The sequence below is a fragment of the Oncorhynchus tshawytscha genome, linkage group LG04 (genome assembly GCF_018296145.1).
Source record: "Oncorhynchus tshawytscha isolate Ot180627B linkage group LG04, Otsh_v2.0, whole genome shotgun sequence".
NCBI classification, from domain to species: Eukaryota; Metazoa; Chordata; class Actinopteri; order Salmoniformes; family Salmonidae; genus Oncorhynchus; species Oncorhynchus tshawytscha.
The window spans coordinates 18936632-18953326 of NC_056432.1; the positions used below are offsets into that span (position 1 = coordinate 18936632).

Below are 16695 nucleotides of genomic sequence, written 5' to 3' on the forward strand. Positions count from 1 at the left end.
AAGTTATGATAAGTGTACTATATTACGTATTGGATCTCTAAAAAAAATGTGCATTTTACATGATCCTGTAGTTTATCAATTAAATGGTCTGATGGAGATGTGGACATACTCTGTATACACATCCCAAAAGAAAGAAATTATCTTTCTCCAATAAATGTTTATAGAAACTTAGCAAAAATAGATTAAGATCTTGCAACCATGGAAAGGAAAATACCTGTCTATTTGTGGAAAAATCACCCTGATTAACTCTTTAGTCATATCACAGTTTAGCTATTTGCTTATGGTTTTGCCTACACCTTAGTGACCTGCTTTATAAATGATATTAACAAAAAATATTCAATTTTATTTGGAATGGCAAGCCAGACAAAATTACAAGGGCCTATTTATATAACAAATATGAATTCGGAGGGCAGAAGTTATTAAATATTAAAGCATTAGACCTCTCACTAAAGGCATCAGTCATACAAAAGTTGTACTTAAATCCAAACTGGTTCTCTAGTAAATTGGTAGGAACGTCTCACTCCATGTTCAAGAACGGCCTTTTTCCCTTTATTCAGATTACAACTGCCCACTTTCGGTTGTTGAAAAGGAAATGTAAAAAATATGTAATTTTTTTTGACACAAGCCTTAAAAAGTTGGTTGCAATTTCAGTTTAATCCACCTGAAAAGACAGAACAAATAATACACAAATTATTGTGGTTAAACTCAAATATACTAATTGATTAAAAAAAACAAATTTTTCAGAGAAATGCTTAAAAAAGGTATAATTTTAGTGAATGATATCATAAATAGGACTGGTGGAGTTATCTCACACATGGAAATGTCTGTTCTACCCAAAATTACAACCACCTAATTGCAGCATTACCACAAAAATGGAAGAGGCAACTAGAAGGGAAAAAAGTAAGGAACGTGTGTGTTGGCCCTGCATTAAAGAACATAAATGGTTAAAGAAAAGTGTGATAAATAAAAACATATACCAATTTAATTTAAGGACCAAAAAACTGACAGCTGTGCCATATAAATGGCAAAATAGTTGGGAAGAGATTTGCGATGTATCCATTCCATATGGTTTATGAATTGATACGCAAAACACCGGATTCAAAACTTCGAATTTTTCAATTTAAATGACTATACAAAATTCGTGCAACCAATAGAATGTTATATATATGGGGGATACAATCTTCCCAGCTCTACAGATTTAGCTGTGAGGAGGCAGAGTCATTAGATCATTTATTTTGGTATTTGTCCATATGTAGCTTGTTTTTGGTCACAGGTTAAGGAATGCCTGAAGAATTGCAACATTTGCCTAGAACTAGCGCTGCAGATAGCAAAATTTGGTGTTTTGAAAAGCCATAGTCAATCAATCAATAATATAATAATTATTTTAGCAAAAAAAATCATTTTTAACTTACAATCTGTAGAAGCTATGAGAATGGAATGGTTCAGTACTTTTGTGAAGCATCACAGCACAGTTGAAAAATATATGGCAAATAGAAATCCAAAGTGGATGGTGTTAAGAGATAGATGGGAGGGGTTGAATGGAGCTGAAGGGTGGGACTAATAAGATTACCAATGTAAAACATACAGGGTATGTCAAATGTATATAGGTTCAGAAATTGTGAAATAGCAGTTACAAATAGAAATCAAACTGGATGGACATCAGATATAGAGGAAGGACTAAAAGCAAACCAAATATAACTATTGTAAAATAGATCCGGGTCGCTTCAGAGACTTTGTTTGTTCCCTCTGGGATGAGGGAGTTTGTGGTGAGGGGGTTGTGTACCGACCCACACAGACAGCTGTGTGTCATGAGTTATGCTGTTCGTTTGTTGTGTTGGATTTACCAGTACCCAGTGTACGCGGGGTCCGACATGCCAGTCAACCTGCTATCTGCCAACCACGGGAATACCTGGGATATTCCGGTGCCGGGCATCCTTGTGGTGGGTGGAACAGCAAGGGGGAGGGGGTTGGCAGGGGGGTGGAGCACCGCAAGTTTAAGACAATGCTTAGCCATTGTTCTCTCTCTTACGTTTTGTCTTAACAAGAGATGGCCACGGTTGTTTTATACTGTTATCCTTGTTTTTTTTGGCGTGAGCTACGGCCAAACAGTAGCCTGTGTTGAGTTGGGTTAATAAACTGAGAATTCGTAAACTCAACCCTCGGTATGGACATTTGTTCATTTATGATCTAGCCAGGTCATTACAATATGTATTGTATCAAATGGTAGCCTACAATGGAATATAAATCAATAGGCTACTTGATGGCCAACAGAGGCAAATGTATCATTCTCCACATTTAATGTCAGTTTCATTGAGGACTTTTCTCCCATAAAAAGAACCACGCAAGGGAGTTCCATAACTTCCATTTCAAATGTCCACTCGGGCAGCCCGAGACCCAAGAACAGAGCATTCATAAAACACTTCACTTGATACCGTTTTCTTAATTAAGCAAAGTCAACATTAGAATGCAGTTCAAAACACCTCCTAGCAAATTGATATAATGCGCTCTTGTGCACCCAAACTAGTTTTCCAGTTATTTATCTCCATTATTTCTTGATGTGCATCAGTTCTAGCGTATTCATGTTTTATGGAAAAAGTGTTGGAAATAGGCATGTCTATAAGAACAATCTAAGGATGCATTCCAAACACTTAAAAGACACACCCAATCCCCTCAGCCCTCAAAATTAAGTGACACTTATATTGATGTATCATGACGTCTGACGAGTATACACTTGCAGGGCAAGGGGCGAGGGAGGATGTTGGGAAAAAGTTTGGATGTTGCCACACACATGCCTACTTGTTAACAAAATTAAGGAAGTTTCCTTTAAAATGATTCATAAATATTTTCCTGACAACCACTCACTATATGAAGAAGTTTAAGGAAAACATCAACTCAAATTGCTCCTTTTGTAATGACCACCCAGAAACAGTGTTGCATCTTTTTTTGGCATTGTATTCATGTAAGAAAACTGTGGCAAGACATTAGTAGATTTATAATTGAACACATTTATGAAGATCTTACACTATTGTGGAGTAATGTACTGCTTGGATTCTTTACCTACGATAGAAATAAGCTGAAACATTTATGTAATTAATTTCATTATTCTTTTGGCCAAATTTCATATTCACAAATGTAAATTTACAAACAAAGAACCACATTTTCTTACCTTACAAAAAGAAATTGAACTGTATTTTAAGACAATTAAATACTCTACTAACAAAAAAGCTGTTCGAATTATAAGTGTATGTATGTCCCTTAAGGTCCTTGTGTAATGTGAAATTGTACCCGCTAGCTCAATTGTCCATTGTATATTATCCATATATACTTGTGCTCCTTCATGTACTTCCTGTATTGATTTGTTGTTAATAAAAAATAAACAAAAATACATTTTAAAAAGGGGCGAGGGAGGAAGGAATGATTTCTAAATGGACCTTGCCCGGAAATTTGTCAGTCGTTCATCCCGCAAGGACTGTGTTTTCAGCCACCGGTAGCTTGTGGGCGCTTTATATGCGTTACAGTCAATTATGATTGCATGTCTACTACTATTAACTATATAAGTGTAACGACCCTGCCACACGAGCATGCTTTGCGGCACAGTCGATAACGTGCCGGACCTCGGGCGTCGAAGGTTCGAGACCTGCTCCCTGCTGTTTCAGTCATTACATAATTATAAACCTACTGTATGATAGCTCGCAAATGAATTAGCTAACTAACGTTAGCCTGCCTAGCTGGAACTTCTGGAGGAAACATTGTTTCTTTCTACAATTTCCAAAAACTAGGCAAAATAAAACATCATTACTTTTACGAGACGTGTTTGTTCATTAGTAGCACAATTTCTAACTTATTTACATTCGTTTTTACATACAAAACGTATGTTGACTCCATATTGACGTTGAGGTTTTACGTTTTGACTTTTCTTAGCGGATGTACAATCATCGCGAATTGAATTATGGGGCGTTTCAGACCCCGAAGTGAACATAATTGTACACTCGCAAACTCCATTAAAACGAGGGCTGAGGGGCTTACGTTGTAAACTTCACTTGTTTGATATGCCGGTGGGATTCCCCAAGGACATAAGACAGGGTAAGTGGACGAGAGTGTGTATTTTATTTTAAATGCAGCCTAAATAGCCTACCTACAACTGGTAACAAAAAAAAAGTTGTCACGACGTGCGTGCTAGCTGCTCTCTCGCTTCCTTGACTCAGCCAATAGCTGTTAGCGCTCTCTCAACACACACACACCTCCGGCCCCCCATCCAATCACTCAGCAGGTTTTCAAAGTAGACCCATTTTTAGTCCACACCGGAGTCGTGGTCAGATTTGACGAAAGGAGGACAGGAGAGAGACTGTGTAGAAAAGGGACATAGACGTGGTCAATCGCGTAATTTAAATATTTTAATTGTTGTATTATCAATACAATTACAGCCTTTAAAAAAAACACAGTTCTCATCTAGAACAGGGAATTTGTGGTAATGCCATTCCATTAGATTGATGGCATTTTGGAAATATGAAAAACACGTGACTGATTCAGGTTATACAATTACTACGCGGTATGAAACATAATAAAACGTGTTTCCATTGGGATACGATTAAATGTAACACCAAACATTAACGCGCCAGCGACTCAGTCAGAACAAAGATTGTCTATTATATTGACAAGATATTCAAGTAACCGCTCTAACAATGGAAATACATGCGCTCAAAGATAGGAGACGAGATCAGGTGGGACCATTCTAGCCAATGATAGGGAAGATACGCGCGTGAACAGGCCATAATGCCGCGTTTATGTGCTAGCTGGAACTAGGAAACTCAGAAATGTCCAATTTGCTAACAGGTTGAACGCGGCACGTGTCAGAATTTCCAATAGGAAATGTGGCGCCAGACAATTGACCGGGAACATTTAATTTACCGGACATTTGAGAAATGTCCCAGACATTGGGTGCTTAACCTGATTAGGGCGACGACCTATGACAAATCACATGTTGTATTGTAACGACCCTGGGTTAAAAAGCGCGGAAATCGACTCTGCCGCTCGAGCATGCTTTTGCGGGACAGTCGATAGCGCGCCGGACCTCGGGCTCGAAGGTCGAGGGTTTGAGACCAGATCCCTACTGTTTCATTACATGGGTGTCAGAAGTGATCGGACCTTGCATCCACGACAGTGCGTGTGCTTGGCCGGTGAGCGCGTTCCTGTAAGACGTAGAGTCGCAAGCTCTTTGAAAAGAGGAAGTAGTGTAGTAGTGACCTCGGGCTAGAAAGTCGAGGGTTCGAGACCTGCTCCCTGCTGTTTCATTACAATATTAACAGAACATGCATGTCAAAGATCTAACTATGGTGCCAACGATCTTACCAAATTCTGATGTGCACTTTGAACATGTTATAGTAAAAAACAGCAAAACCACTAGCGTATGTCAATCAACTATAGTATAAACGTTTAGGCGACCTATTCTGTTGGTCAGCTTGGTGAGAAAGAAATAGCCTATTCCAAACATACTGGGACCGTTGTGGGACGATAGATCCCAAATTCATACAACAAGTAGGCTACATAAAAAATAAGCGATGAGTCTGATGCAACAGATCAGAACGTCAATCTTAAAATGTTGATAAACTATTATTTATTCATATTATTTATAGGCGCAACAATGCGGAGAAAGAGGGTCTACCGCGAATGTTCGTTCCATAAACGGCACTGCACATGTGAGTGGTTTCATGTGACAGAGATGAAAATATCCAGTTAGAAATCGAGAATAGGCTACTTTGAAGCAAGGTAAGCCGTGCCTCATATGTATTAAAACGTTCAGGTTTCAAACAATTAAGTAGGTTATATGTTTTCAAAACGCATACTGCCTCTAGCTAATTGCTAAGTGGTGTGGGGCGAGTTGATGAAGCCTGCCTTCCGTTGCAGTTTGATGCCGCATTCAAAAAAATGGGAAATCTACGACTTCCGACTTCAGTGTGTTCAAGACAATTGGGACCTGGGAAAAAAACGAGGTTCGACTGATAAAAATCGCTTTGAACTGTCATCCAACTAGGAATTCCAACTTGGGAACTCAGGCCTCTTTCTAGAGGTCCGACTTTCGAACCTGAAGATCACTGACGTCATGATTTGACCTCCATTTTTCTGAATTCCCAGTTGTCTTGAAAGCACCACAAGCAGTTCTTGCACTGTCTGACAGATTTTCCAGTCAGTCTCTGTATGCTGTACACCTGTGACCAGATACATAACAAATATACTGTACACACGCACCAATTTAATTCCCCAAAATTATGCAAATTAACCTATAGACCGATAAGCATGACTAGTAGTCAAATGTATTTCTATCAATGAATAGGCTAAGAAGCATTTTTTCACTATTGGATTTTTTTCCTTCTTCTCCAGGGCAATTGGCACCACTTTCATTGATAGGCTTTTATAAAAATAAAAAAAGCTGATTTTATTTATAGGCTTTTATTTTACCGGCTAATGGAAACCCTGGCATGTGTATAACAACAACCAGTTAGCAAGTCAGAGTTTCCTAGTTCCGACTAGCACATGAACGTGGCAATAGAGATAGGACTCATCTTTGTACGTGTGCCATTAAAGTGTCTATGACAGCATGGTCATAGACGCCATTTTAAATTAGTAAATGTTCTTATTCATTGCCAGTTGACTATTTTAAAGTGATGGAAGCCCTCAGTGACAATGTCCATGCTAAAATGGGTTATATGCATGATGCCTCTTCTATTTATCTCTATGAGGTACGTGCACAACTCCAATATATATACAAAAAAATCCTTCCCAAAGTTGCCTAAATACCACTTAGGCCTATATCAGTGCATTCGTAACAACCTAACCATTACAACACGTAATAAACCTGACGTAGCAAAATTAGCTATTACATGTTTTGTTGACCAAATTCGACACTCATTGACCTCCATTCAAAAAGTCCTTACTTTGTGGACAGATTTTGGGTGGAGTAAAATCTCTTCTCTTCCTCTCTGGTTAGTGCCAGTTCAACGCTCATTGCAGAGGCGTTAGTAAACGTCAGCTATCATATTTCATACCTCGAGAGGTAGCCTAATACGCTCCACCTGTTAGATAAAAATAAGACTTGCGTAAACGTGCTCAATTTAGTAATAGTGTCTATTTGTAGGCACTAACTCCGCCATGGACAAAGCCCGAGGAAAATGAATGGCATTTTGGGGGATAAACTCCGATAATAATGTCTGTGGTAAACGCATGCTTAGGAAATCTTATACGTTTTGTTGTATGAAATAATATTAATCAGCTAAGGTCACTTTTTAAGTACATTTTTGAATGTTTTTTTTAAAGCACAAAAGCTTCATAATTCATAAAAGTCATGTTTAACTGACTGCTATTCTATCAGAACAAAACGTATAAGATCTAAGCCTGTGTAAACTGAAAACAGCAATGCAAAAATAATAATAATTTAACCTTATCAATTTGATTAGCTTGCTAGGTCTATTGAAAGACCAGAGCTGTGTTCGAATACTCGTACTAACTTTAGTATGTGACGTAAATGTAGTATATAGTTTGTATGCCAAGTTCCGGGATGTCCTACTACATTCACCAAAAGCCGACGTATACAATCAGTGGACACTTTCAGCGATTTTTTTTTAGGGCCTATAATGCAGAAAATCGGCTAGGCTTCACAACGTTTTCAGATTTTAAGAAAATGGTCGGAATATATGCAGCCAAAGGATACATTCATTGCTTTAACTAATTATGACAAATGTTAAGAAAATGCTGACCAATGTAATGACTTTTCAAATAAATGACCTTACACGTTATGTTGGTTGACAATTATGCTAACTACCCAATACTTATTGACTTGATTATTCCCGTAATTTAGCGAAGTGGTATAGTCAATGCGCGTTCTCAATGGACATTAGGGTGCGTTCGTAAATTCGTTCTAGCTATCTACTCCGATTTCAGATGTGAATTAACGGTAAATGTAGGCTACTACTGGTGATGTATGTAATGGGGAATTGATAGACGGCACACAATTAAGTTTTGAAACAATGAATACCCACAAAATAGCGGGATAGAGTGCATTCTGGAGAGAGACATGCGTTTTGCATCTAAGCCACAATCCCCAAATTCTTGGACCGTGACATCCCTGCAGCCTCTTCAATGGATTAGCCCACTGAGACAGGTGCAAATCATACAGGTGTTTTATGTGCCATGATTTATTTTTTTTACTACTTTTACTATAATGTTTTCAGTACAGACCTCTTTTGTCATACAGTAGGGTATTCCATATAAGGCACCCCGACCTTGTGAAAGTTGCACAGTTTACCCTTAATCTTGTAATAAATTAAATCTAGTGATACATAACTTGATATTTCTGCCATCCATTTGACAGGATAATCAACCTTCCAATTAATGACAATGTATTTCTTAGCCGCTATAAATGCTAGGTTACACAGTTTGTTTTGATAAGTCTCCAGTATAAACATTTCCAGCAAACAAAAATAGGGAGAAGGGATCATCTGTATACATGCTGAGATAAAAGATCAGACTCTTTCCAGGAATTCAGATAGTCGTCACAAGATATGCAAATATGTGCGCCGATATTCCTTCTTAATTCGCTCAATAACTTTGCGGAAAAGGGTTTATTGGTTCTCTTGCTACAAAAAAGGGTTTTGGGCTAGTTTTCAAGCCTTGTGGGCTGTTTTGAGAAGCCATTGGGCTATATTTTTTTAGCTTGCCCTGGCAAACCTGAGTGTAGTGTTTGTAATGCAAGATGGAGGAGAGTCTGTCTCTCTCGGAGATCCGGAGCCTTCAACCGCAAGGGGGATTTGACATGGTCATTGAAATGCATTACATCCGCCAGAACATAATGTGCTTATGGGTAACGTGAACAAGGCTTAACATGCAACACAAATTGTGGAGCCTGTCAGTGCTTGATGAATGCTAATCTCGGTTACCCATAAGTAAAATTCTCGCAAAAATTGTACTTTAGCCATTTATATGTGAATCTGTCTATGAGAGATTAGATGTTTGGTTGTGCTTAAAAAATGTGAGATTACAGTGATCTTTATTTATTTTTTGAAATCTTTAACTAGGCAAGTCAGTTAAGAACCAATTCTTATTTTCAATGATGGCCTAGGAACAGTGGGTTAACTGCCTTGATCAGGGACAGAATGACAGATTTTTACCTTGTCAGCTCAGGGATTCGATCTTGCAGCCTTTTGGTTACTAGTCCAACCACTAGGATACCTGCCGCCCCTTTAGTTTAAACCTAGTTCAGGTTGATGTTAAAACATACACACACACATACACACAAACTACTAAATGTTTATCTCTCTCTCCCAGGAGTGCATCTACATTTGGAAGTTGTCAATATGTTCTCTGAGGAAGAGCAGACATCCCCTACATCCTCCTCTTCATCGCCACCTCCATCCTCCCACTTCATCGGGAGGAAAGAAGACGTTGTCCAGGCCAAGCGTGTCACCAAGCTGGTGGGCGGGAGGGACGTGCTGGTTCTGTGCCACCAGGGAAAGCTCCACGCCATGGACATGCGCTGCTACCGTAAGGATCGGGTCATGGGTGTGTGCAAAATGGATGTTGGGGCTAGTTGTGTATTTATTTTCTGTGTGAGAGAGCGACAAAAAAGATGTTTCATGATGTCGTAGTTTCCTAAGTCAAAGTTTGTACCAACAGATGTAGCCAATTGAATAGCCTATGATTATAGAATATGCATAAATGCATCCTCCAATTGCAACATCTGCCTATGCCCACACATGTTGTCTAAAGAAAATGTTATATTTTTAATATCCTCAAATACCAAGTTAGGCATAGGCTACCTCATTTCAAAATAGGCCATCATCACTGTCAATGGTGAATGATAATTCTTCATATTTTACCAGTGAAACATCCAAACTGCATCTCCGTGCCAATAATTTGGTTGTTCTCAATTAGTTTCATGGTAATATGCATTTAGATCTCCTTGAATTACTGTTTCATGAGTGAACTAGAACAGATGGTGTTAACAAACTAATAGCCTTTCTTCCATTTTGTTATAATACAAACATATATCTTGCCAAGTGGTGCGTTCTGTTGAGTTTTGGCACATGAGAAAAAAAAATTGACTCTTCAGCTATCCATCCTAAAATATAGTTTGAAATGAGGTGTAACAGAAACATTATAGGCCTACTATGCTATGGTATTACTGTATATTAAGTTTTCTTATGCAATCATTATGTGATCTTGCAAGACATTGATTCAGCTTTGCTCTAACTTCTGCATAAAGATCCCTCAGCGCTCACAACAGGCAACCTCTGACAAAAGTCCTTCTACTTCTATTTGAGGTGAAAATGTTGAATCAGACACCTTATCGATAACAACAGCTCGTGGTCCTCCTGGAATCAGAAGTTTTTTTTTTATCAATGGAGGAACGTAGTCAGAGAAATGCTGATGAATGTCTTGCTCGAGCTGTGTATGCCACTAGCTCACCTCCGATGCTCACAGGCAATGTGTATTGGAAGAGATTTCTGAATGTTCTTTTCCCAGCATACACCCCTCCAACCAGACATGCTTTATTTACTAATTTGCTGGATGCAGAGTTCAACAGAGTTCGTGTAGGTCAAGCAAATCATAGAGAAAGTAGACTGTATTGCAATAATCTCTGATGGGTGGTCGAATGTTCATGGGCAAGGAATAATTAACTACATCATCTCCACCCCTCAACCAGTATTCTACAAGAGCACAGAAACGAGGGACAACAGACCCACCAGTCTCTACATTGCAGATGAGCTGAAGGCAGTCATCAATGACCTTGGACCACAGAAGGTATTTGCACTGGTGACAGACAATGTTGCGAACATGAAGGCTGCTTGGTCTAAAGTGGAGGAGTCCTGCCCTCACATCACACCCATTGGCTGTGCTGCTCATGCATTGAATCTGCTCCTCAAGGACATCATGGCACTGAAAACAAGGGATACAAGAGAACCAAGGAAATTATTAGGTATGTGGGTCATCAATTTATAGCTGCAAACAAAGTGAGAAGAATAATAGCACCACATTGAAGAAGCCCAGCAACACCCGTTGGGGTGGTGTTGTCATGTTTGACAGTCTCCTGGAGGGGAAGGAGTCTCTCCAAGAAATGGCCAATCACAGTCTGGCGATATGGACAGCCCCATCAAGGGGATCCTCCTGGATGATGTATTTTTGGAGAGAGTGGTAAGCAGCCTGAAACTCCTGAAACCTATAGCAGTAGCCATTGCAAGGTTTGAGGGAGACAATGCCATCCTGTCTGATGTTCAGACTCTGCTTGCAGATGTAAGAGAAGAAATCCATACTGCCCTGCCCACTTCACTGTTGCTCCAAGCAGATGAAACTGCAGTTCTGAAATACATCAAAAAGTGTGAAGGCTTCTGCTTGAAGCCCATACACACCGCAGCATACATGTTGGACCCCAAGTATACTGGCAAGAGCATCCTGTCTGGTGCAGAGATCAACAAGGCCTATGGTGTCATCACTACCGTGTCTCGCCACCTTGGCCTGGATGAGGGCAAGGTTCTTGACAGTCTGGCGAAGTACACTTCAAAGCAAGAGCTTTGGGATGGAGATGCAATATGGCAGTCGTGCCAGCATATCTCATCAGCCACCTGGTGGAGGGGACTTTGTGGATCGGAGGCTCTTTCCCGTTCCCTCCATCATCCTCCAAATCCCACCAACATCAGCCGCCTCAGAGCGCAACTGGTCCTTGTTTGGGAACACACACACCAAAGCACGCAACAGGCTGACCAATACAAGGTTTGAAACATTGGTTGCCATCCAGGCAAATTTGAGTCTTTTTGAGCCTGACAATGAGCCATCCTCAACAAGGTTGGAAAGTGACAGTGAAGATGAGGCATCAGAGTCTGATGTTCAAGAGGTGGACATTGAGGAGGTCCAGGGAGAAGACATGGAAGCCTGAGAGGATACAAACAAAGCTTTAGTTTCAGAATTTTACAGATGTATGTTGAAAATGTTTTTGGGAGATGCGATGGATCATTCAATATTCCCTTTCTTTTGTTGTTCAGTGAAATCATCCCATGTGAAGTGTCAATTAATTTAATTAAAGTTCAATTCATAACTACATTGTTTTTTTTTTCATTTCTATTGGAAGGATTTAATCATTTGCAATTGTCTACTTATGATAAGGTAAAAGGTTTGTTTCTGTCTCCATATGATATGGTAAATATATCCAATGCAAACAACATCTACATTTAAATGGTATTAATATTAATTCCCATATATTCCCACGGAAAGTTTCCACCTCTGAATTTTCCCTCAAATGTGCAACCCTCATCTCAACCAATAGCCCATGCACGCTAAATATCCCAAGCAGGGGTACAGCAACTTCTTGAGAGGGTCAGGCACCTTGGGCTTTATGGTGACCCCTCTGGTTTGGGTGTCCTCGGCAGGACGGTGTCGCCCACTTTGGCCATTCTGATTGGCCAGAGTGGTCAAGCCTCCAATGGGCCTCTGCAGTGCACATGTAACAGTATAGCTTCCGTCCCTCTCCTCGCCCCTACCTGGGCTCACACATCAACAACTGCCTCCCACGAAGCATCGTTACCCATCATTGCAGAGCAAGGGGAACAACTACTTCAAGGTCTCAGAGCGAGTGACGTCACTGATTGAAACGCAATTAGCGCGCACCCTGCTAACTAGCTAGCCATTTCACATCGGTTACACACACATGTAGCTTATAGTTCTTCATCATTCTTACCACCGCCAGAGAAGACAAGGAAGAAACCACCATGTACCTCTAGGCTGCTATACATATTTATTTGGTTTGTCATTCTATTGTTTTTCATTATAGTGGTAATTAAAGAGAATTTATTTATAATTTATCCGAATACATTTTCCAGAAATAGTTTTACCAGCTGTGTGTATTCTCATATTGAAAAAAGTGAGGGAGCACCGCTCCTCCGCACTCCGGCCGTACTACACCCCTGGTTGGGAAAAGGAATAGATTGGGGCTAGAAAATTTCACTCCTCCAAACCAACATTCCCCATGTTTTACGATGGACAGTATATCAGTTGACCTTTTAAAAGCAGCACAATAAAGTCATTATTAGGATTCGCCCAATAATGGAGTAAAGGAGCCCTTACTATAGTCCAAGGACCTTACATGTTCTGTTTAGAGGTGAATTGGCTCTGGTAGCCAAAACAGCCAGATACTCCATTTAAACATGAATCGATTCTCAATTGCGGTGCGGTTGGTTCTAGAAACATAAAATCCTCTACTTTCATATCACAAAAAAATTATTTCACAAATGCAAAATATACATTTTTAACATTTGCAGCCAACAGTATTTTCCTGTGACAACATGTTTGTGGTGTCCGTCTTCCATTTAGCCTAAACACAGGTATCGGCGATAGCTAATTAGTTTAGGTAGTCGACTCTGTTCTCCGTAAACAAGCGCAGTAACAAGAAAATATGGCCGTGTGGGAACCCTAACCCTATAAAAGTGTGTTGTAATTTAACCTTTTTTAAAATAATTATTTATTGTGATATAAAAATGTCTGAATTAAATCATTTTTTAAAATGTAAATAGAATATTGTAGAAAGAAGGGTCAAGACATTTTCTTTTTTCTCATTTGGCTTGTTTTTGAGAAACTTACCTCAGTCGCTATTCACTTCATTGCTCTTTGTGTGGTATCAGGGCATGCAAAAGACATGAACAAGCTCCAAAAACACCCAAATACATCCTTTTAGAAACAGACATGCTCTCAGTATAGTGATGTAGGTTGTTAGATGTTAGCGTCTATGAATAGGCTATACTATCTATCCCTGACACTGAATTCCAGTGGTGTTGTACTGTCTTATCTTGCCAGATACCGGTGGACCACTGCAGGAGGGAGATATCGAGGTCAGTCGTCTGATTTCTCTTTGACCTACTACTTGTTCCACACTGTCCTCATGAATCCTGTGCTTTACCAGGAATCCCAGGCTCTTTCTCCATTGTCTGTCCTATATTCCTTGCCTCATCAAAACGCAGTGGAGGAAAGTGTCAGACGGGAGGGATCTTCTCCATTGCATTTTGAAAAGGGAGCTAGGACAGACAGTTGAGAAGAGCCCCACTCTTCTCTCTCATTCCTACAGCTCATTCTCATAGCTAAACAATCTTTTGTGTTTTTCTGTTTGTTTGTTTGTTTCTCTCATGTGCCCAGGAGTTTGATGGGCGGATGTGCATCGTGTGTCCGTGGCACAAGTACAAGATCACGCTGGCGGAAGGCGAGGGGCTGTACCAGGCGGTGAACCCCTCGGCTACACCCCCTAACCCCACCTGGCGCTCCAAAGGGGTCAAACAGAGGGTTCACCAGGTCACAGAGGTCAACAGGGATGTGTATGTCACATTTAATGACTCGCCGGACACCATTGACTCTGACTTCTACCAGACAGAGAGATACAGGGCCACTATGAATAAGGCCCAGCCCAAGACAAAGAAATTACTCGAGAAGGTGACGAGCAGGAAAGTGTAAGGATTTGGGCCATTTTGGTTGGGAGAAAACCCTAGTGATACTAAATGTGTCTTTTGTTAGCACCGTGGAATAGTAAACGGGCGGTGCAGGTACAAGACTGACTAAGTACTTCCCTATCAGCAGCTCAAAGTGTAATCTCTGGGTTATCCTTTCGTATCCTCCAGTGCACTGAGCTCAATCTCAATATTTTCCAAGTTTTCAAACTTGTACACACTTAAATATGTTTAAAGATTTTCTGTTTTTCTACAGGTGCAGTCTTCCTATATTTCTTCAGGTTTGTTTGACTTGTAATGTCTGCGTCTATACAGCAAACGTCTTCAAGAACGAAAGCAGAACTAGTTAGCATTTGTGTATTTTATTTTATACAAAAGATAGTGGTTAAGTGATTTAAAGATGTTTGGATGTAAACATCACTGGAGGAATATTACTGGAGGAACTGAGACAGGCCTACAGTCATGAAGATAGACGGGTGACTAACATCAGAGCTATAGATGACACACAATGTTTGGTCTCAGTTCAACAGACAGAACAAAGGCAAGGGGTTTTCCAGGTGGTGCAGATATTCACAGCTGTCTGTGGCCAAAACAGAAGGACAGAGAGATGAGAGGTTGTGTGGAAAAACAGGTGAGCTAGCACTGATACCCTACACAGTCACAGTATCAAGAATAAGCCTTGCACAGAATAGTGTGAAATGTTGTTCATTGCAGTACCTGAAGATCATTGCAGCGATCCGATTGATTTAAGCATGCCCTCCAGTTTCCCACTCTTATCCAGCGCTTTAACGTCACTGCCCCCACCAACACACTTCTTACCGACGAACACCCGTGGCACCTTCACACACACACACACACACACACACACACATTCATATGGATTATAAGGATTAATATGTTTTTCAATTAATGTAGGAATTTGATCATGATGGTATCAACATTGCAAAGTATCAGATTGTTTTCATTTCCCTAATGTACTGTTTTGCTGACAATTCAATGGGAAATCAGTGCGGGGCTACAGTAGCCCACTGAAATGAATGGATTTAAAGTTTGTGCACACGGTTGTGTCGAACTGTATGCTTTCCGGTGGATTCCCATTCATTTCAATGGGAGGCAATCCGCACCACTGCAACTCACCTGCCAAATTATTCAGACTAGCACAGTGTTTTGGATTCGTCCAGTTTGTGCGTTGCTTTTCTGTGCGGTATCAGATACGTAAATAGATAAACCACCGAATAAGTTTCTAATGTGTAGCATGATTATTTTTGTTCTGATGTAGTACATAAATTGCGAAGACTACTTAACATTTAGCGTACAGCAATGTAATAATTCAGTCTGTGTGCACGCGGCGTTAGGCGCGCTTCAAACCCCTTTTGCGCAACTCCTGCCCGCCTTTCTGAACATGGTTCATTTGCTGAGTCACTGTGACTGACAGTGACAAGACTAAAATTAAAGTATGAATACACTAACAAAATTAGGCTACTTCTATGTACTTTGAAGGGTTGCCATATACGAAATAAATGTTTTATATGGCTCCTTCTGGGGGGGACAGACTAGTAAAAGTCTAGAAATGGCTGGATAACAAAGCGAAACAAAAATGCATTCACTCACTGTTCGTTCACCTGTCATTTTATTTAGGTAATCCTGGATTTCATTCATGTCATCTCGTCCAGTGATGTCTATGAATTCCAAGTGTCCAGATTTGAGTCCATACTTTGACAAAACATCTTTTGCCATTACGCAATATGGGCATGACGGTTTTAGAAACACGACTACTTTGTCCCCTTTAATGCTGTCCGTAACGAATTCCTGAGCCATGTTGCTATTTAGAGAGCCGCAGCGTTATGAATAGAGTAATCCAACAGATTGTAAATATGTATGACTGAAATTGAGAGAGAACTGGCGAAACGATAGCCAGAATAGATTCCAACCTTACTCTTGTTTACAGCTGCACTGGGGTCGGACAGGCTTACTGTTTAGATTAGGACACTGTGGAGCCAGCGCAAGATGTGACTCAGAAAACGTATCTCAATACAGGGATGAGAAAAGCTTTGTAGTGAGAAAGAATTGTCCCATTTTCCCGTAAAGCACGTCAGCTCAAATTTCAATCTGTCAAAATTGTACACGAGATCCATACAGAACTGAGTATGAAAAAACCCCTAATCAGTTGTACAAAATTGTATTCTATTTTATGGTGTGCGTGGAAAAAAAATCACAACGC

At 40.1% G+C, this 16695-nt stretch overlaps 2 protein-coding genes across 3 annotated transcripts; one reads left to right on the forward strand and one right to left on the reverse strand.

Annotated features, from left to right (window-relative positions):
- Positions 1–3933: 3933 nt before the first annotated feature.
- Positions 3934–14729, forward strand: LOC112248175 (Rieske domain-containing protein-like). 2 transcript variants are annotated; one of them, XM_024416984.2, is made up of 4 exons: positions 3934–4083; positions 9319–9534; positions 13834–13868; positions 14170–14729. In XM_024416984.2, the coding sequence occupies exons 1-4, from the start codon at positions 4050–4052 to the stop codon at positions 14479–14481; spliced, it is 597 nt and encodes a 198-aa protein (XP_024272752.1). In that variant the 5' UTR covers positions 3934–4049; the 3' UTR covers positions 14482–14729. The 2 variants fall into 2 exon arrangements, with proteins under 2 accessions (XP_024272752.1, XP_024272754.1); XM_024416986.2 differs by lacking the exon at positions 3934–4083 and adding an exon at positions 6922–8155.
- Positions 14730–14820: 91 nt separating this feature from the next.
- LOC112248176 (glutaredoxin-1-like) lies at positions 14821–16292 on the reverse strand. The gene is made up of 3 exons (XM_024416987.2): positions 16086–16292; positions 15192–15312; positions 14821–15054 (listed from the first exon to the last, which is right to left on the reverse strand). Exons 1-2 carry the CDS (start codon positions 16290–16292, stop codon positions 15199–15201), a joined length of 321 nt encoding a protein of 106 aa, XP_024272755.1. The 3' UTR covers positions 14821–15054; positions 15192–15198.
- Between the last annotated feature and the right edge of the window lie 403 nt (positions 16293–16695).